The sequence below is a fragment of the Megalops cyprinoides genome, chromosome 2, assembly GCF_013368585.1.
Source record: "Megalops cyprinoides isolate fMegCyp1 chromosome 2, fMegCyp1.pri, whole genome shotgun sequence".
Lineage (NCBI taxonomy): Eukaryota > Metazoa > Chordata > Actinopteri > Elopiformes > Megalopidae > Megalops > Megalops cyprinoides.
The window spans coordinates 1273292-1295007 of NC_050584.1; the positions used below are offsets into that span (position 1 = coordinate 1273292).

A 21716-nucleotide genomic window follows, 5' to 3' on the forward strand; every position below is an offset into this window, starting at 1 on the left:
TGCCATTTGATTTCCATTATAATTAATGATGTTAATGGACGGCCTATTTTCGCAAGTGTCGCTCCTGAGGTCCGAAGAAGTATCCCTATTCCATGCTTTTGTAGGCTGACGGCCTATTTAACCGCACGCCCCCACCTCTTCTACTGCATCGTCATGTGACTTCCCCCGTCAACTGAGGGTGTCGTCGCTTTAGCTCAGCTAAAGTGGGTTTACTGCGGGTTAATTCAGACTGCTCGTGTAAGACCCAGACTTCTTGTTCATCCCGTCATTTAAATCAAAACGAAAAGTCGTTTATACGATTATACGAGCACAAGGAATAACAGGTAAAACTTGCCGAAATCATGAATCATCTAAATTCTGGGTAAGTGAAACATTTGATTAACATCTGATAAAACTGCAAACTAGCTGTAGTATAGGTCTGGTATCGTAACGTTATGTCCTTTTATTTGGTTGCGAATAAAAATGTCAAGAGATTGTACATAGGAAGTAGGCTATGACGCTTACTTTGACGATGCTCGTCAATCATTTCCCGACTTTTTGGTCTGTAGACGCTGGATAGCAACATCCCAATATATTTATAGCTCTTTAATAGTATAAGCAGAGTGATCATTGATCAAAGCGTTGAAATTATGATTTTAGAAAAAGTTTATCCACTACGAGGGGAAACAGTTTAGCTCGTCTCGTCAGAATTTAGCTGTGTACGCAACTTTGATAGCTTTGAAACTTTGAGCCTACTTGAAATGAGAAGTGTTCATTTTACTTCTGCCGTCTAATATGCCACCCTGTCTCCACTATTTTTATAACAAAAATCCTTTGATTGCTGCAGGAAACAAAAACATTATCACAAAGGGACATTGGGTTAAGTATGCCATCCGTCTCCACTAATACCAAACAAGTAATAAGATCCAGTAATTGTATACTTGACATAATTCCTTGCGGGGTTCTGTTGTCTAAACAACAGACGCTGCCTTGCGGAAGGAGAATTAGCAGAGGAAAAGTAGTGGACAGCTAGATCTGCGAGCATGGTGCAGTCTCTCAGTTGATCGGTTGCAATGATAATAAACCAAGCAACAATACAACTGAATACACTGCCTGCCACAGTGTATCACAGATCAGGTCGTGCTATATTTGGAAGCATATCAAATATTTTTTCTCAAGATGCACGTACTGTTGATAATAGTATAAATAACACTTGAAGCACTAAGTAAACTGGCACAAACAACAATAAAAACAAACTGAATTAGGTAGAAATGGATGGTAAATAATATTGTAGTCAACCATGTGGTAAACCATGTCCATTATTTTTTTAGTATCATGCTGTGTTAAAAGATATTATTACAAATGTGAAATTTAATATGAATTTAATATTTAATATTTTTTAAGTATACCCTTTCTGTAATCACTATTGACAAAGGAGAGTCTTTTACTTGTTTCTGACCATGATTAAAGCCAAGAAGCAGAAGGACTTTGAGAAATAAAAAATGCAGGTTGGTAACTAGAAACATAGATAACATGAATTTCTTTCTCTTCTTCTCTATAGTCTACTTTCAACATACAACAGTCTAACAGACAAACATTTAGCTGGATACTTTAATAACACAAGAATAAGAAGACATCTCCAGAGGGCTGGATTGGTATGTCACTAGCACTTAGTCAACATTTGAATAAAATTCACTGCAGAATATGCATGTAAATAGCTATAGTGGTAAATGTTACCTTATTCTTTTGCACGATATCTTTCTTATTTTTTTTTAATCCTTTGAAATCATCTGGTCAGAATATGGTATAAGATTGATGTGCCATGCTCTTTAGAAAATGCTTGGTATGATTAACCACTATTTCTAGATTTAACATGATGACATTTTCTAATAATGTTCCTCATAAAAGGTATGTTTCAGTGTCATGATGTGGTGATATTTTGTTTATATTTGAAGACCTTGGGGTTAAAAGGTCTTTTTGTGACAATTGCATGGTGCTAGATAACAAGAAGTGGGAGGATTGTTCCTGACAAAGAGTACAGGCTCAAGATGATTCACCAGGATCATCAGAGACACATGAGAGAATGTCTAGCCCATGCAGTCTTCCAAAAGGTCATTGACATGGAGGTGAGAATGTGCTATCTGAGAAATAGTACTTCATTTTGATGTGTGAAGCTTTGATACATATCAGTACATCATGAGCGCAACCTCTTTTTATTATGTGCAATTTAGCGCCACCACCAGGTAGAAATCAAAAGAAAACTGGAGGATTTTGCACAGAGGGAACGGTTACATAAAATCAAGGTAATTTTTTTGGTTTCAAAGAGTACCTCAAAAGTAATATTAATTGTATTTTATTAAACACATTGCACAACATGTAGTGATATGAGGAAAAAATGAAATATCAAGACCATTTGAAGGTTACATTTTTGTTTATATTACATTCCTTTAATAGTTACTATTCAAATACCACAACTGGCCAGTAGTGATGGGCACCAATATGGAAAATCAATATCCAAATCAGTTGCATTTTTCTGACACAATATCCATGAATAGAATTTTAAAAAACACAACTGTGAGAATGTTCATTTGAGTGAGTTCAACTGGAAAGTATATGGCACACCCTTAAGATGATGGAAGAATGTCTCACAAAAACAAATACCTTTTGGTGATGATAACAAATACTACAGAATAGGTCAGCAACAAATTTTAACTTATTTGACATATGTTTTACTAGTTAGTTGACTGCCAAGCTTCCTTTCAGCCCCATCAACCAAGCTGCAGCTAACATAGTTAGGTAGCTAACAAAGATGACAAATGATGGAATTTCAAAGACTCCAACAACAAAGTGAATGTCCACTTTCCATTCACTTTTTTAATGAAAGCAGTTATCCATAAAAAAAAACAACATAGTGCTATCTAAATATCCATGAACGTTGCTTCACCACTTTTTCCTGTCAGTACTCCTTCCCCCTAGCTGTTGTTTTGGTGTTTCTCCCTGTCTGTCAGTGTCGTCCATGTGCTTTTGTTTACAGTTGCCATGTGTTTCGGCCCTGCCCCGCTCTCCGCCCTGTCCCCGCCCACCTGATTTCCCGATCGCCTCCACCTGCCTGCCTGCCCACCTGCATCCCATCTCCTCGTCAGCCCAGCCCTATATCTACCCTGCTTGTCTCTGTCTTTTTGCTAGTTTGTCTCAGTGCTTGCTCTGTTATGTTCCTGTCTTGTTACTTGTGTTGTTCCTGTGCTAATTCCTGCCTGACTTTGTACCTCCTGCCTGCCTGCCTGCCTGCCTACCCGGTTTTGACCCAGCCTGTTCCTGTCTCTGATCCCTGCTCCTGGTTCGTGTCTGCCTCAGACTGCCTTCCCGGTTTTTTGACTCTGCCTGTACTACCACCACAAACTTGCCCAGTAATTCCCAATAAAGCCCTTGAAACCCGTACTCGCCTGGTCTGTGTCTGAGTCCGTGCCTGCGTTATGACATGTCCTTGCATCTACTAAACACAGTGATGGCTTAAAAGGGCTGATCTGAGCTAGCTAACTAGTTACTAGTAACCTTACTGTCTTGACACTAGCAATGTTAGCTGCATGAGGAGAATACCTGTAGCTAAGTTAGCTTCACCAGCTAACAGGCTGATCATAACAAAGTATGCAAACAAACATTAACATTACTACTGGTTAACACAGCATAGCACTAAGGTAATGTTAGCTGCAAAAGTTGTATGAATTAGCTGGTAATGTGAGGCAATGTTATTTATATATTTGATATGTAACTTAATCTGCTATCTTCTGCATAAATGGCAGCGGGAGTTCCATGTTTACACACAGCTGAAGGGAGAGGGCAGCGCATCTCATTGACTTCACAATTAGAATTTTCTTCGCAGACTTCACAATATTAGGTGTATTGTCAGTCACATAACATACCATTTTGCCTTGTATTTCACAGTTTGATGATTGAAAGCAAATCTGTGTTTTGAGGAGTGTGCGATCCTGGGAAATCTCTTAATTTAAGCCCCCATTCTTGCATACCAAGGCCCCCCCCCCCCCCCCCCCAAAAAAAAATCCCTGTAACTGTCCCTAGTAACTGATATCCAAAAGTGCACAGTCAAACGTATGGTAAAGTTTGTCCCTCAATCAGAACTTTAGCCCATTGCTCCTTTGTCATTCCTTTTCCACTCTGTGTTATTGTCCCAAGACTGGGAACTTTACATTCAGGGCAGGCTACTTCCATCAGGTGACCAAATCAGCTGTGTCCAATCTTAGATCTTAGCTCTTGACATTAGGGAACCTGAGTTTGGTCACAAGTAACTGGTATCAGCAGATGCATTAGGAGAGTTGAATGCTTCTCACATGGCTGCATGTTTGTCCATGAGAGATGAGAGGTTTGATGTGTTCTCATTGACTTTTGAGTGACTTGCAATGGCAACACTGGAGATGTTTATCCTCTGGAATATCATCGTTTGGATATCATTTGGAATATGGAATATCATTTGGAATCTCATATCCAGAGTGCATCCACACATTATTATGAGACTTTGCTAGGTGTCTACCTTCAGAGTTTGCTGCCATGGCTAGCAGGGTAGCCAGATTATTGTGTATGCCCTGAATGGTACCTAACACAAATGGCTATAAACATGATTATACCAAAAGAGGAATGATCACAGATGTCTTTTTTGTGTTTAAAGGTAGAACAAACCAAACGATACAATGAAGATATTGTCCCATCACTGTCTCAAAGGCCACCCACAGGCCCTAGGAATGGCTACAAACAGCATTCTGGACCAGGGCCAGAGCCATCTGAGTACTCTGAATCTGTGAGTAATTCCTTTCAAAGATCATTCTAGGCTTAGAAATAGCACAACAATAATCCTTCACTTCTTAAAATTATGGGGAACTTTATGGAACAGAAGGAGTTTTGATATGTCCATTTGTGTCAGTACTTCGGCCCCCTAGCTGTTGTTTTTGTGCTCTCCCTGTCTGTCAGTGTCGTCCATGTGCTTTTGTTTACAGTGCCCATGTGTTCCGGCTCTGCCCCGCTCTCCGCCCTGTCCCCGCCCACCTGATTTCCTGATCGCCTCCACCTGCCTGCCTGCCCACCTGTAGCCTATGTCCTCGTCAGCCCCAGCCCCTTATATTCTCTGCTTGTCTCTGTCTTGTTTTCAGTTTGTCTCAGTTTTAGGCCGTGCCTGACTATTTGCTGTTGTTACTTTCGGTATGGAATCCTGCCTGACTTCTGACCTTGTCCCTGCCTGCCGCCCTGCCTCGATTGGCCTTGCCTACCCAGTTTACCCAGCCTATTCCTGTTTGTTGATCCCTGCTCCGCCTTTGGACTGCCTGCCTGGTTTTGACCCTGCCTGTTCTGCCATCTACTCTTGTCCTATGATTTCAATAAACTGCTTAGAACCTGAGTACGTGTGGTCTGCGTCTGAGTCCGTGCCTGAGCCCTGACAATTCGTCTTTGCCTTGTCAACTTCCTTATCTAGGAAAACATCCATAGTGTACATTATGCAATATTCATTTATGCAAGCTGACATTTAATGAACTAAATAAAGCTAAATACCCCACTGCAGTACCTGGTAGGGCAGTTAAAAATGCCAGGTTATCAGGAGGCATTTTGATGTTTTAGAAAGCATTGTATATATGCCCCCCCCCCCCCCCCGGCAATTCCTTAATTGTTGTTGGATTTAGTGTTTGTTTGGTGTTTTTGCTATTTGAAAAATTATCCATAAAGCAGCATTCCACTCAAGCCTCTCCCCATAATGCAGTGTATAAATGGTTTTGTCTGCTATGTGCCAGTACATTTAGGGAGTATAGCTTAAATAAAAATTGATCCGTCATTATTTATAAATGAACTATATATAGTTACATTTCAACAGAGCAACAGACATTTGTGTCCAAGTTTTGATTAAATTTCAGCTGTATTCTGTGTCAACACTTAAATGTGTAAAAAATGCTGGCAGTAAAAAAATACTAAAACCAAACCATGATTTTAGAAACATGCGTGTGAAAAAAAATCATATTATGGACTTTGACAAAATCGGTATAAAATAACAAATTGTAATTTGGCTGGATATGGATGCATTTTTTGCATATGTTTGAATGTCCAATTCGATAAGTTATTTTGTGGCTAGAAACACCAAAGATTGCAATTAGTAGAACACATGTAGGAACACACTGTGGTATCTCCTTAGCTCTGTCTGGTCTTTTGCAGCCAACTGCTTCGCGGCCTAACACAGCGCCAGGGAAGATGCAGAGACCCCTTCGGCTCCAGCCCATCCACAGCAACAGTACCACTGCTTCTATCCAGAGGGCATTCCCCAGACACAGGCACAGAGACTCCTCAGATGACACAGAACAGCAATTCACTTGCACTGTGAGACCTGTCTTCACTCATTGATGATTTTTTATGTAGTTGTGGTGTACAATTATGGTAAATTTATGAATTATTGTTCGGCATTATATCTATGCTATGTGAACATAATGTTCTATTATATGACAGTTCAAAGCATTATTGATATACTTATAACAGATTTGGGAGTATGCCTGTAAATTAGCTTTCTCACCCTGATGCTTTATCGCTAATTTGGCACATGCAATTTTGTTTTTACTGCTTTTATGATGTATACTGTATATCTGATGATCTCGTAAGTCACCCTCCATAAGCAATCTGCCAATAACAATTAATATCATATTTGTGGTGTTTTTCCTTTTTCAGCTGGACAAAGACACCATGAGGACTTTGACAATTACTGAGTTCTCCAGTGGAATATACCCCTACCGCCTCCCAGTCATCAACAACTACGTTACCCCAGCTCCCCCTACAGTAAAGAGGAGTTTTAAAGGCACTACAAATAGAGTGATAAGGGGCAGAAGGTTGCGGCCCACTACAGCTCCCAGTGTTCCTGCCCTAGTACAGGTTATGGTCCTTTTTCTCTTACTGAAGACCAACCAGTGATTTCAGTTGTACAACACCAAAACTCATTTAAGAATACAAGTTCACATGTTTTTTTTTTACCAGCAGGACTTTAAATTCCAGAAGACATTATTGCGCAGCAATGTGTTAGTTACCATGGTATTCTATGGGAGGACAATCCACCTGTCTCATGATGATATGGATATGAGGCATGAGGTGAAAGTCTTCCAGCAGCACTGTGGAGGGGAGAACCTCTGTGTTTACAAAGGGAAGCTGATGGCAGGAGGTTTGGTTTGCACATTTACATGTTCAAAACCAAAAATTTGATCATGAGCTGTTTCTAGATGTATAGATACTGTAATATAATTAACTAATCATAAGCTTGGTGATAGCAGTTTTAAATTTAGTTAAATTCTTGGTTGTATTTACCAAACCAAACCAAATTTCTACCTTTCATTTCTGAAAATGTGGACTTTTTCTTAAAATAAATGTGAAACTTAAATTACATAGAAATACTCAGCCGTCAATCTTGAAATATATAAGTCTTACAGAACAAATAAAAGAAAAACATGAATGTGTGTTGAAGAATTCTTCATGAAAGATGATGAAATGAGTTTTTCTTCTTCTGCAGAGGCCTTCCAGTTTGTCTCCAGGCGGCACCATGGTTTCCCTTTCAGCCTCAACTTCTTCCTGAACGACTTGCAGGTGGACCGGATGAGCTCCTGCTGTGAGTTCAAGCACCGCAAGGGGTCTCGACTAGGTGGAAAACATGGTCACTTTGGCTTCTCCAGTATGGGCGGAGCTTCACCCTGCTACAAGTAAGGGACCTTTACCATCAGAGCCAGCCATGATGACTGTCAGTGCATCTTAGCATGGCCTATTGTTGCTTAGCTCCTCATACTGTAATTTGCCTTTAGTGACTGTGAAGTTGAAGAGAATTTAGCACAAACAGTGGTTTGGGTTTGGGAAGAACTTTTGGTTGAATTACAGCTGTTATATCTTTCTGTGATTCTCTGAAGATGTATTATAGCCATGGGATTGGATAAGAAGCCCACCCCACCTCCAAAAAGAATAAAGGAGGACATAGGTACCTATACTTCTTGGACCCAACAAATGGCCAGTGAGGCCAAACAGGTGGAGGGAGAAGACAATAAACCAGACAGTCACTCCCATATAGAGCCAGAGCCTGTAAATAAGCAGGCTGAGGATCACACTGTGGAAAGAGAGGCTAAGAACAACATAGCCAAGGTGGAGGAGGACAAAGCCAAATATGGTAAACAACACAACTTGATCATTTTCTTCTGGTCTCCACAGTCAGTATGCAATATTCAGATGTAAAGGACAGTTTCTTGTGTGACAGACTATGAGGAAGACTTTGAAGCTGATTACAAGACAATGGATGAAACCATGGAAGAAGCCAAAGTAGTGAATGGGATGGTTCGTTCCTCATCCAATAATGGGAGGTATTCCCAAACCAAAAATAAAGAGGATGGGGAGAGAGACATACGTGAGAGTGAGGTTGATGGAAAAGGCACATATTCTGACATCGATTTTGAAGAGGATGACAAGACTGGTTAGTAAATTCAATTTCATCTGTATTGTAATGTTTCTGTTTGTGTTTAAACAGCATTTTCATGATGTTTTGAGAGGTGTGCTGAGTAGTCAGAAATGACAAATATCGGTACAATTTTGGACAGTTTTCCGACTATAACCACAGGGCTCAACATCAACAATTGCCCAGTTGTCCAGGGCAAACAAATTTCACCGATCAAGAAATTCTGGCAACCATTCCGTGTTTCCTGGTTGTCCAACCAGAAGTATGTAAATAAATAAATGAACCTGTTTTCCCTCTCACTGTCTTGCAATGGCATCTCACCTTTATAATATCATCTTTTTCCATTGCAGAAAACCAATACTTAAATATTATCTCATCCGGTCCTCCTTAAAAACTAACAATATGTAAGTTCATCTGAAAACAACTGTGGTATTCATAAGATACCAGCTTCATACATTCATTCATTCATAAAATCTGGCAAATTTGCAATTGGTAGTAAAACTGCCGGTCAATACATGAACACTATGATGGGAGTAGTTATTTAGCTGGCTAACCTGGCTTGATTCAGGCATTATTAATTTGTGTGAATCTAGTGTACATTTACGATGTTATTTACAGTCTATCCCCTCTTTCGTACTTGAGTCGTCTGCCCCTGCTTTTCTGCCATACATCTTCTCGCTTGTGAATTCCTCCCTGATTGCTTGCTGTGTTCTCAGTGAATTTAAGCAGGCCTGGGTCTCACCCCTCTTAAAAAGCTAACTCCATACCCCTCCACAGTCCAGAACTACTGACCAGTATCTCTCCCACTGCTGTCTAAAACCGTTGAATGGATTGTCTCCAATAAGCTGAGACACTACATGACTTAGAATAACCTAGGTTACTCCAATCAGTTAGACTTGCCGCTCAACTGAGACAGCTCTCTTCGGTGTAGCAGAAGCGCTGAATTCTGCAAAAGCTTGTCCTTTCTCTCATTTGCTGTCAACATACTTTGCCCCCTTGTCTCCAGGCCTATGCAACAATTTCCCCACAGTCTGTGACTGTTGGAGATACTCCATGATAATAGAGCCAAACTATAGGCTGTAGAGGGGAAATGAAAAAAAAAAAACTCACAACTCAGCTGATCTTTCTGCCTGCTAGTCTGTTCTCTACCCTCTCCCTCATGCTGTCATCTCCAAAGGAAGGTTACTGTTATCCAGGAGTCATCCACTAACCCCCGCAAACTGTTCTCCACCTTTTCGTCCCCGCTCTCATCACCCTCTCCCCCTCCTCCCTCTTCTCTTACTGCTGATGACTTTGCATTATTTTAAGGAGAAAGTTGCAAAAATCGGCACATCTTTCAGTCAACCCATGACCCAGACACACTGCCACTATTCCTCCATTACTTATCTTTCCCTATTCCACGTTCATCCGGCTTACAAACACAGTGACCTCACAACTAGTGATGTATCATCATTTAAGAACTTGTTCCTTAGATCTGCTTCCCTCTCCTCTTTTCCAGAAGATTTCACTTGATGTTCTTCCATTCATTACATCAATCATCAACAATGGCCTGACCTCTGGCTGTGTCCCCTCTGTCTTTAAGGAGGCTTGTGTCATACCTCTGCTGAAGGACCCTTCTGCTGCCAAAAACTACCACTCTGTCTCCCTTTTCCCATTCCTCTCCAAACCCCTTGAATGTGCTACCTTCAATCAACTTTCACAGTTTCTTACACAGAATAATCTGCATGACCACAATCTGGCTTCAAGGCTGGGTGCTCCGCTGAAATGGCTCTTCTTTCTATTTACAAATACCCTTCATTTTGCAAGGCCTGCCTCCCAATCTGCTGTCCTCATACCCTTAGACCTTTCTGTGACCTTTGACTCAGTAAATCATCACATCCTTCTGTTTTCCTTGGCGGTAATATTGGACACTTGGGCACTGTTATCAGCTGGATTTCATTTTACCTCTCAGGGCACACCTATCAGGTGTCCTGGAGACGAGCCGTATCAACCCCTTGATCCCCTGTACGGGCTTCAGTCCTCAGCCCCCCCTCTTTTCTCCATGCTTACTTGCGTGTGATATGTGTTAATGTTATTTTTTGGAACTGTGTAGTCCTGAAGTCATATATATTGCCTTATACTTCTGAGTAAAGGCACACATTTGTGATTTCAGCACTTGGCACTTGTTCAGGTGTTGTTAGTTGTGTCCTGTTTGAGCAACTTTTTATGCCGCTTTATTAAATGCATTGTGTAAGTCATTCTGGATAAGAGCTTTGACTAAATAACAATGATGCAACACTGTAATTGCAAAATGACTGCCCATCTTCCACTGTAGACTATAAAACTCATCTGCTCAAACTGCAGCTAGGTTAAGCCTATGCCTTGTCTCAAATGGACTGTCTGTGGTCTGTCCTAGTCAGACTGGAGAGATGCATTTGGCCAGACAGGTGAGGTAACTATTTCCATTGTAAATTGAAGTATATCTGAAATGGGTGAGGTTTGCTTTACATACTGCAGAGGAAGTGGTTATTCACTTGCATTTTCTCTTACCTGGTTATGGCTCATTCATAATTAACATTAGGAGGTAATCCAATATGTTATATTGTAATTTATGTATTGGATGCTTCAGGGAGACCATTGTAAGCTTGTCAACTAGCAGAACAATGAGCAAACATACCAAAGCAGTGGTGGACGCTGGCAATTGATAAGTGCTTTATTTTTGGTGGTAACACAATGTTAAATGTTAAATGTTGTCTGCTAAAATATAAGTACGCTAGGTAGCAATTTTTAATTAATAAACTTTCCTTTCGGCATTTTCACAGCCATTATCTGGTTTTGTAATACACAGAGATGATATGTATCCGATGAGATAATTATGCCTAAGTGCATTGACAGAAGTAAATGGGTCAACATTTAATGTCTAGTTTAAATGTGTTTATTTATAATAATGGCACCAAAAAAATATTCAATAAATAAGGGCCATAGGACAGGGCAGGAATTGTACTGGAAGTTGTATACACACCAATTATGAGGTGTGGTAGTAACACAGTACAAGTTGCAAAACAAGTCCATCAGACTCTATGGCAGTTTACATTCACATTTCTGTCTGCATTTCCAACAATAAAAAATCCACATTATGTTTCCAATAAAGTAAATCCTGATTTACAACAAGAAAGAGGCTGGAGTAAGAACCTCGTTCTGTTATTCCTGTACCTTTCCTAAACTGTTAACACGGCAGCAAATAAATCTACTTTAGTTGCAGATTGCATCTTAGAGAAGAGCATATTAAGATATTAGATAATCAGTTGCATCTGTTAATCATGGTAATGTATCCAGTTTCTTTCTGAGTCTTGATGCTACACTTGCTTGCATGGTACAAGGAGTGTAAGGTCAATTAAATTTTATTTATATAGCACTTTTTACAAAGGGAATTTGATGACCGTGGCAACGAACTCCCTAGGTAAACACAACATTAAGCATAATGTAGCTCAAAGGGGGGCATTTTGCAATTTTTTGATCCTACATTTACATTTATTTATTCGGCAGACGCTTACATGTGAGGCAGGGTACAACACAAGCAAAAAACCATAAGGAGTCAACAGTATTAGAAGCTCTGCATGATGAGGTTTCAATGGTTTGCCAGACAAGGTACAAGCTTCCTTGTACATCTTCTTACAGTTATGTCAGGTTTTTGTAAGTCAGAGCTGTTGTTGTTAGGGAATGGTACAAAAAGGTTGTACCTTTCCTGTAATTAGAAAACGTATGCACTACACCATTCCCTATGACTGGACCAACAACTTATTTGCAAGAACAGGAACAATGCAAAAAATATAAGTGTAGGAACCATAATTAGGAAGGTGATGGCAACACGTTTTCATTTTTTCCTTAGGTTAATTTTAAAATTGGTTCAGTGTTTGTTTCCTACATAACATTCCTTACAGAAAATAAGAAATCATCATTATGCTCATCTGGAAGTTTCTCCTCAGACAGCAGCAAGGAGGATTCTGAGGGTGACGCAGAAGAAGTGAAAGAAAACATGAAAGAAGAAAAGGCAGCAGAGGATACGACAGGGCAGACAGAAGGGGTGGAAGGCACCTCACTGCCTCTAACTGAAAAAGACCAACAGAGTTTTGAAGAGCAAAGTGAAGCAGGGGATGATAGTAATATAGAGACCAGTTCCCCAGCACCCCCTCAGACAATAATGACAGCAGAGGGTGGCGCCGAGACACATGAAAGCCCTGGCGGTAGCACAGAGAAGACTGAACTTGAACTGTTGGACAGCAGTAAGCAACCTGAGAAGAGGACAGACAAGCGTACTATTTGTGCCGCAGTAGATAAATGTGGCAACGCAGCTAAGACAGAGGAGGAGCTTTCCAGCGTCACAAAGCCTGAGAGGGGTAAGTATTCAGACCCTTCAGAGCTGTGTGCTGCTGTGCCTGTCACTCAGCTCTGTGTGCTGGTCGTGGGCTCTCCTGTACAGTTGCTTGAAATCTGTGGGCATTTGCGTATTACTATATTTTTAACTAATGTTTATGATTCCAGTATTTTCAGAATGACTTTTTGGTTTTCATGTCATATTGACCACCTCAGAATATGTACATATATGAATATAGATATACATATATGAATATGAGTTACTGTAAGAATACTGACCTGCATGTTACAAATATTTTCATTTTGTGTGATCTGCAGCACATTACAATGCATGATATGTGTAACAACAGAGTCAGAAGACCCAAGTGCAGAGCTCCAGTACTTTTAATACAGAGTCCACAAATCCAAAACAGAATCTTCTAGAATGGTCCAAACACAAGGCAGGGTCAAAGAACTTGGAGGGCAAACAGTAGTCCCAAACAAACAATCCAAATCGCCAGACAAAAAGCAGGGTCAAAAGACAGGCAAACAGGAACAGAGCAAAGCACAAACACCAAGAAACCGGTTCAGTATACGAGTGCAATACCTCACAAAGAGGTGCCTGAACTGCAGTCCTTAAATCCCCAGTGGTGATTAACTGAATTTGCTGCAGGTGTGGTTAAAACTCAGGCAACTCAGAGCGTGGGTGTGGTTGAACAGGGAGTTGGCTGGAGGTGGGTCTGACAATATGTAGCTCATGGGAAAATAATGCAATGATACAATTTTGAATTGCCAGTATAAGCCTATATTGCATCAAAATTTTGTCCTGTTGTTAATAATGTTCAAAACCTCTGCCCTATTATGTTTTGTTATTTAATAATAAAATGTTTCCCTGGACTGAAGCTTCTTTATTTTAAATTGAGTTAATAGTGTTTCTGTTCAAAACATTTAAATTATTTTTCATGGAGTATAGCTTGGATTATCTGTAATAATTAATTTGGAAAAATAATACATTCATTTTGCATGCAATACCCAGAATCTGAATTCCTATACAATTCTCTGTTCTCAATTCTCAATTCTGAGTCTGTCTTACATTTAACTTCATTTGTTATTATTAGCTAAACTTGTGTGAAATCCTGAAATTGTGTAATAAATGTGCCACATGTAATGTTTATGTTTTTTTTTACATCTTCTTATGTAGAAATATCAGTTTAAGGGAAAGATGTATAGTATGTTTTGTGTGTTCCCTATGATATCTTAATCAGTGATGGCTTTGCAATTTATCATTGTCGTATTGTTGAGAGGCTTCACATTTATAGTTAATTTTCCATTTGCTTCACATCTCTGTGTTCTCTCTATGTCTAACCAAAGCCAAGTCTATGCAGGAGAAGCTAGTTGAGGCCATTTTGAAAGGGTGCCAGTGCAGTTCAGAGCCAGAATTCAGTGATACCAGCACTGAAGAAGTAGAAGAGTTCTCCAAAGAAACCAAAACCATGGAGGAGAATAAAACCGGTACTACCATGATTATATCCGCAGTTTTACCTTTTCTTCTGTCAAGACCTGAAAACCATTATTTTTGTGGAACATTGTATTTTTAACCAAGGTATTATTTAAGGAAAATGCCATGTTTAAAAAGAGCAACATCCAGTCATTGTTCTGGAATTGTGCAGCCTATGATTAAAGAAATTTGATTAGTACTTTTTGTGTATCTTGTGGTTAGGAATAAACAGGTAATCACCAGAACATAAAATAAACAAAACAGAATATACTGTTTCTGTATTCTGCTGCTCTTTCTAAACTGTTGATTGTGTATTACAGGTGTTGAAAGAGAGGATGCCGATATCTCTTCATTGCAGCCGCCAGCTAACACAGAGGAATGTAGTGTTGAAACCAAAATCATTTCTGTGGACAAGGCAGCAGGAGAGCACCCAGCCACGAACAAGGGAGAAGTCTGTGCGAGTGAGAAAGAGCAGGAGGTGGGAGGTAAACCAGAATCAGGCCTGGATCCTGGTCTACCCACTGAAGATAGTGTCAAAATGAGTGAGCCTCAGACAAACCAGAAAATGTATATAGTTGAAGTTGGAGTGAAAGCTGACGCAAATGAAATAGATAGTCAAGAGAAGGACATGAAAACAGGGGAAAAGTTGGAAGCTGGGGAGGCACAGTCACAAAAATCAGTGACGGATGCCCGGGTAGACAAACAGGTGAAAGCAGAGGAAAACAATGCTGACAGAAGTGAACCTGAGGCTGAGGAGACTGATTCTAAAGCAGATCAGAGCATAAGAGTGGTTAAAGCACATAGCAGTACTGTAGCGAAGGAAACATTTACCACTGAGGAGTCAGCTGTGGCTGAAATTAAGAAGCAGGATGCTGAGGGCAAGGAGGAAGAGACTGAAAGGAAGGTCAAAGTGACTAAAAGACAGGCAGAGAAAATTACTGCTAATATCACTAAAAATATTGCAGAGAGACAGGATACAGGGGAGGAACAACTTAAGACACGGGAAGGTCTGACTGAAAAGTCAGAGGATGAACTCGAAGGACAGAATGACAAAACCATTGACACAAATGAAAAAGCAGCAGACAATAACACTTTAACCACAGCAGAGGGTACAAAAGATAAGGGAAATGGAGAGAAAGAATTGGAGACTGAGGGCAAAGAAGCACATGCTGAAGAAGAAAAAGGAAAGGCTCAAGGAGAAATAGCTAATGTCAAGATGAAAAAGAACACAGATGAAAACAATGATATAGCCATCAATGCATTTCAGAAAAATAAAATGGAAAGAAAGAATTGTGAAGCACAAGCAGAAGAAATGAATGAATTCACAGGGGCTAAGGATAAAACCAAGGCAAAAAGCCAAGTGGTGTCAAAAGATGTAGAAAATGAAACAGAGAGCAAGAGTAGAGTGGAAATAAAGCAAGAGGACATAGAAATATGCCACAAAACTGAAATAAAATTAGAGGAGAATGATGAAACAGACAAAGATGCTGAGAATGGCCTTAATGAATGGGAAGAAATAACTGAAATGAAGAGTGAAGAAAAAGACGAGAATAAGGTTGAAACTGTGCGACCAGCGGGAGATGTAGATTCCAAGGTTCAAGAAGTAGAGCTTAACTCCGAAAAACAGGAAGTCAAGCTTGACAATATTGTTGGGGTAAAAGAGGAAAATGGTACAAAAGAAAATATAATGGTATATGGGGAATCTGGGGTTGATGGGGAATCCAGTGTTAGTGATGAAGACAAGCATGTCAACAGAGTTGTTGAGGAAACAGAGGCAAAGTGTGAAGTGATGGAAGAAAATCAACAGACTGCATTCATTACAGGAGTGGGAGAATCCACATTTGAAGAGGCCAACAGACAAGCTAGAGTTGAGCTTGAGAAAGGAGAGAAAGAAGCATGTATTTTTGAGATATGTTCCAAAGAAGACAAAAATGAAGAGCAAGCTGTGACTGAAGGAGAAGGGAGTAAATCTAACCCATTAGAGCTGGAGTTAGATGTAATTTCAACTACAGCCCTGGAAACCAAGACTTTGGCAGAGGAATTGAGGGTTGAGACTGAGCAAAGCATTCCTGTGGAGAGGGATGGCAAAAGAGATTATTTTGATCATAAAGACAATGTAGTGAATCCTACAAGAGCAGGAAAGGAATGTAAGATACAGAAAAGTGAGGTTCTCAAAGAGCAAAAACAGGAAGAGGATAATACACTATCAATGAATGAAGAAAAAGTTACTGAAATTAAAATGCAAAAGTCAAGGAGCAGTATAGAGGACAAGGATGATGCAGGGGGAAAAGCTAACAAGGGAGAAATTGATATTGTTGCAGAGGCTAAATTGCCTTTAATACTTTGTGTGGATTATAGAAAAGACCCTGGAGCTACAGATGTTGTGGTTGTAGAAGATGCAGAGAAAATGTCAAATCTTTTACCAAAAGGACAGTCCCGGGATCAAAACTCAACAGCAAGTAATTCTAGTCTTAACATAGCACCCAGCACAGAAATAGACAGAGTAGATGAAAATGTAACCATGGTTGAGGACTCTCAGAATGATGAAGTAAAAACGGAACAGTCATCAGAATGTCCCTTTGACTGCACAAAGGAAATAGCTAATACCAGCAAGGTTGACAGTGATAAGGTTGTACACATATCTATTGAAGGAGGTGATAATGGTGTTGAACATGTTGTTAAAGAGAATGGAAAGTCGTCTCAAAAAAAAATAAAACTTGATGATCCTGGAGGGGTGGCAGATGCTATTACAACTTCTAAGTCACCAGAACTTCAGCTAGCAGAGCAAGTGGTGGATCTCGAGCACGAGAGAGATGTGTCTCTGGGGGAAGCAGGAACCTCTGAGCCAAAGATGAAGTCTGAAGCTGAGGAAGATGTAGTTACTCCAGAAGCTATGATGAAAGTGGACAGTAGAGATCTTGTGAGTACCTGGATCAGTAAACATCAAGCCTTAAGATGCTTTCAAACATTCACAGAGACATTAGACCTTAATAACTTGTCTGTGTATGAAAGACGACAGCCTAGTGATGATGTAAGAGGAACAATGTATGTAACAAAATTGTCTGATTCTGATCCAGAGAAGATTTCAGAGGCAACTGAAAAAAACACTGATGCCAACACCACTGTCCTGGTTCAGGATGTACATTTCCAAGGCAAAGCTGACTGTCATACAGGAAATTCAAAAGTTGACCTTGAAGCAAGGGCCGCATTTGAGTCTGACAGCAAGTTGGAAAATATAAATATGGAAGGGGATCACTGGAGGTCTGTTTCAGGACAAGAAAATATAGAAGAGATGCTTACAAAGAGCAACATCTCCAAAGATAATGTACTCACAGGATATGAGCCCTTTGAAAAATTATCACAAGAAAAGCAAGCACAATTTCCAATAATAAAAACAGAGGAAAAAATTTAGTTTAGAACATTTAATGTCCCTTTGCAAACCTGAGGATAGTGACAAAAATCAAGGAAACTCTTAGGATTGCCAACAAAGAGTCAGAAGTGAATGCGAAGGAACAAATCACAACTGAAGAAATACCGGATTTACCAACCATTACAAGTACCAAGGACAGAGAGAAAGAAGGTACAGAATGGTCCCTGTCCCACTCCAAACCAGTGGGCAGTGACAGAAATTTAACAGAAGCTGGAAAAATCAAAGAAATGTCAGGGGTGAATGAGGAACAAGGCACTGTAGTTGAAGAAATAGCACATCTGACATCCATTACATAGACTAAGGACAAAAACAAGGAGGATTAGAAAAGTCCAGTGCCCTATATAGTGGAATATAGTGGAAAGTAGCAGAAATTCAAAAGGATCTGAGGATTTCAAAGATGACATAAAAGTTAATGAAGAACAAATCGTGGCTTTTGAAGACATGCAAGTTTTGACCAACATAACCAAAGCTGAGGAAAAAAAACTGAAAATACACTGAAATTCCACAGTCACATTCTAATTAAAGGGATAGTAGCAGGAATTCACTCAGCAAAACACTCAGGACGCTATTCCAAACCTGATAAGAGTAACATAAATCAGATTAAAAAAAAAAAAACAATTATAAATTTCATTACCACTGTGTACTGAGTACAAAGGTAGTGAAGATACTGAGGGTTTAGTTGAATTGTAAAGCAGATAATGGCAGCAATACAGCAACATTGTTCCAAACACTAAACACAGGCTATGGAAACGTCACACTGTTACTAGGATGAGCGGGGATGCCAAGATACTATGTGTAGGTTTGCTTTAAAAAATCAAATAATGAAATTACAGTGCCGGCTTTTTAATCAGTAGGATATGAAATGAAAGAAGTGACATATTTTGAATTGATCTTATTTTTATTTATAAGACAGGAGATAATGTGAGAAAATCTTTTTTTCACTGGGTATAACCTTTGTAGCCAGTGAGCTTCACTCCATGTTCTGTGCAAAGGGAAATAATACATTACTTGCCCTCTTTTATAAGCATCCTTATATCTTCCATATGAAAATAAAACCATGACAATTTTGCATTAAAGGAGTAGGATATTTCAAGTGACAACTGATTTAACACATTAAATTAGCTCAATTCTAACAAAAAGCAAATATCCATACGATTCTCCTGGATTTGAGGGGTACACAGCTAGGGGAGAACAGGGTTGGTTGTCACATTTTTTACTTACATTTGAATCCCTCAAAAACTGTACCCTTAAGAGATTCCCTTTCAATGTATAACGGAAGCCTAAAGTCTCAGGTAAGCAAGGAGTGACCTTACTGTCCTTAGTCTTATTCTGTCCAAAAGGTGTGGATCGTTAAATACATCTTGTGCACTTGTGACAACCATCCCCATCATGGGGTTGGTAGTCACAACCTATGGGGTTGGTTGTCCCAATGTTATTTTAATGGGGAAAAATAAAAATGGAGTCAATCTTAAAAATTAATTTTAAAAGTTTAATTTCATTGAAATCCAACAATGTAACACATCTCCTGTATCAGGGGAACTTAAACAGCATAAATCATTCTGATGAATGCATTTTATCCTTATATGCAACATAACGAACAAGAACAATACAAAGAACAATAATATTTCATTTAATTATAGAACAATAATAAGAACAATAATATGTCATTTAATTATATTTAATATTTGATGTAAAACTCCTAATCATTAACTAATCATTAACATCCACTACCTATGTCCCTGTGTCAGTCAGTCACTCTCACATTCAGATTCACAGTTCTGACAAATATACACTGGCTGTCCAGGTGTGCAGTCCTTGTGTGCCCACTGCTTGCCCAGGATGCATTGCAGCCATGTCTCCTTAGGGCGGCTATTTGAGAAGGGCTCCACACACACCAAGCAGAAACATTCATCATCTGAGGATGACTCCCAGCGCTTCCTTCTCTTGGTCGTTTTTGTTGAAGCCTTTGACTTTTTCTTTTCATCAGAGAACAGTGATTTTTTCATCCTCTGCTGAGTGGCTGCCTTTTCTTTTTCAATTCTCTCCTTCACTGGGGTGTCGGTGAGGATGGAACTCATCAGTTTTTTTTCTTTTTTGGGTCTTCCTCCAGGGTCCAGCCTTTGGAAATGGCCGCAGCTCCTCTCCATGTAAAACATTTCGTGGTACACACACGCGTCCCATTTTTCTATCTAAAAAGAAAGAAAAGACTACATATATCATACCATGCAAGAACACGCAAACAAAGGGGTTGGTTGTCACATGTGACAACCAACCCCAAAAATAAATGTGACAAGCAACCCCAACTGGAGTTTTTGGCTAACAGCAAAGCTAACAACCACATTTTGTAGCGTAGCTAAGAAAAAAAATATCTGAATTGTAGCTCTGCCTTCACACTAAACCCGATGTTTAAGAAATTAGAAGACATATACTGAAGACCTGGATATATACATTTTGATATGAAAAACACTAAAAGTCCTCTCACCTCAATGTCAAATGTCTTCCTGCTTAGATGTCTTGTAGGTAACCTTTGACCCAAATTCTGAAAATTTTAATTTCAAAATTTTTAAACAGCGCCCTCTACAGACCGAGATCTAATGACTGTGACAACCAACCCATGTGACAACCAACCCCGTTCTCATATTACAGAATGTTTGTTGTAAATGAAACAATATTGATACAATTTTTAAAATGAATTGATTACATAGAAAAAATGGTATGACTTATTATAGCATAGCTTTCCCACTGTCTCATACCCACTTTCAAATCATTTCCAAATTTCTGAAATTATTCTTCTGCTGTCTCTCAAGTTTGCTGTAGTAACACAAGACAAACACATGGCCTTGAATTTTAGCAACGTTTTCTATATACAATGTACCTGCTTTCATCTAACTCAGGGTTCGGCAACCTTTACTATCTAAAGAGCCATTTTTGGCCAGTAAGAAAAAAAAAATCTGTCTGGAGCTGCAAAAAATAGCCTATTTGAGCCCTTTAAATGCAGGTAGCCTACCAAAGCGTATCAGTCTAAATTAGCCTATCAACATTGCTAATAGGGTTAAATGAGCATTCATTCATATGTTTTACCACAAGGTGGCTGCGGTAGGCTATTTATGATTCTTTGGTACTTTAACTTTGCATTTCCTATATTTACAAACATTGTGGTGCGTGAGCATTAGCTGGTGGCAGAAAGCCACCAGGCAGTAGCCTAACCAGTACCAACAGAAAATTGACCATTCTAGACAGTGTGTTTTATTGTGTTATCATCATGTAATCTTACATTTAATAATTTTTACATGATCTATCAGATGTATATTAAATAATGCCTGTGTACAGTAACGATTCTGTGCGCCTACAATTAAAAAAAAATGTAAAGGTAACATGTCTGATTCGGGGAAGACCATATGATTGTATGGGGAATCTGCAGGCTAGTAATGTTACCTAGAGTTAGCAGCTAGGTAGCAGTTTAGTCACATATCAACGGATCCCCAGTAGTCTAATAGTAATGGCAAAGAGTTGTGCTGTCAGGTGTAATATTAATAAAAAACGAAATCCCAATGTGAAGTTTTATGTTTTATCTAAGGCACTTAGATAATCAATAAGTTAATTTACCTCGAAACTAGCCAAGACGGTCGGTGACTGTTAAGTGCTGGCTGACACATGCATTCGATCTTTATGGGGGAAAACCCGCGTTAAAATAAATCTCTAAAGTTACTCATGTGATCATGTTGGTAAGAATATATTTTGTAGTATGTATGTAATTTGCTACAATGCAAAAAAAATATACCAACATTATATAAACATGGTAAATTATATAAACAAGTTATTTAATAACATTGAGAAAGTCGTGAATTTTGCATGTAAGTCCACGAGAGCCAAAGCCACTTTCTGCCACCAGCCCCTTGTGTGGCGACACGGAGGTATTGGTCTATTGTGCCAGACTTCAGGAAACACCAAAAGCATACGGTTGTTGTTCTTTGTTTACCGCAGTGTGTATTCGTGTGTTCATGCGTTCTCGA

The 21716-nt window shown here is 39.4% G+C and overlaps 2 protein-coding genes across 3 annotated transcripts; both read left to right on the top strand.

Moving 5' to 3' along the window:
• Positions 1–258: 258 nt before the first annotated feature.
• On the top strand, positions 259–18305 carry erich3 (glutamate-rich 3). The gene is made up of 15 exons (XM_036522722.1): positions 259–361; positions 1541–1634; positions 1980–2105; positions 2211–2282; positions 4661–4789; positions 6187–6348; positions 6691–6891; positions 6994–7174; positions 7520–7706; positions 7908–8161; positions 8249–8461; positions 12409–12819; positions 13496–13509; positions 14095–14287; positions 14594–18305. The coding sequence occupies exons 1-15, from the start codon at positions 342–344 to the stop codon at positions 17683–17685; spliced, it is 5349 nt and encodes a 1782-aa protein (XP_036378615.1). The 5' UTR covers positions 259–341; the 3' UTR covers positions 17686–18305.
• Positions 8309–13621, top strand: LOC118772988. Of its 2 annotated transcripts, none has more exons than XM_036521703.1 (2): positions 8309–8461; positions 12364–13621. In XM_036521703.1, the coding sequence occupies exons 1-2, from the start codon at positions 8323–8325 to the stop codon at positions 13047–13049; spliced, it is 825 nt and encodes a 274-aa protein (XP_036377596.1). In that variant the 5' UTR covers positions 8309–8322; the 3' UTR covers positions 13050–13621. The 2 variants fall into 2 exon arrangements, with proteins under 2 accessions (XP_036377596.1, XP_036377597.1); XM_036521704.1 differs by having other exon boundaries at positions 12409–13621.
• Positions 18306–21716: the final 3411 nt, after the last annotated feature.

Bases quoted from the DNA above. Each gene is read 5' to 3' on its own strand.
- erich3 (XM_036522722.1), top strand. From the start codon at position 342: ATGAATCATCTAAATTCTGG. The intron at 7,175-7,519 runs GTTTGGTTTGCA...CTTCTTCTGCAG, and splicing joins AGGGAAGCTGATGGCAGGAG to AGGCCTTCCAGTTTGTCTCC. The intron at 8,462-12,408 runs GTTAGTAAATTC...GTTTCTCCTCAG, and splicing joins TGAAGAGGATGACAAGACTG to ACAGCAGCAAGGAGGATTCT.
- LOC118772988 (XM_036521703.1), top strand. From the start codon at position 8,323: ATGGTTCGTTCCTCATCCAATAATGGGAGGTATTCCCAAACCAAAAAT. The intron at 8,462-12,363 runs GTTAGTAAATTC...CATTCCTTACAG, and splicing joins TGAAGAGGATGACAAGACTG to AAAATAAGAAATCATCATTA.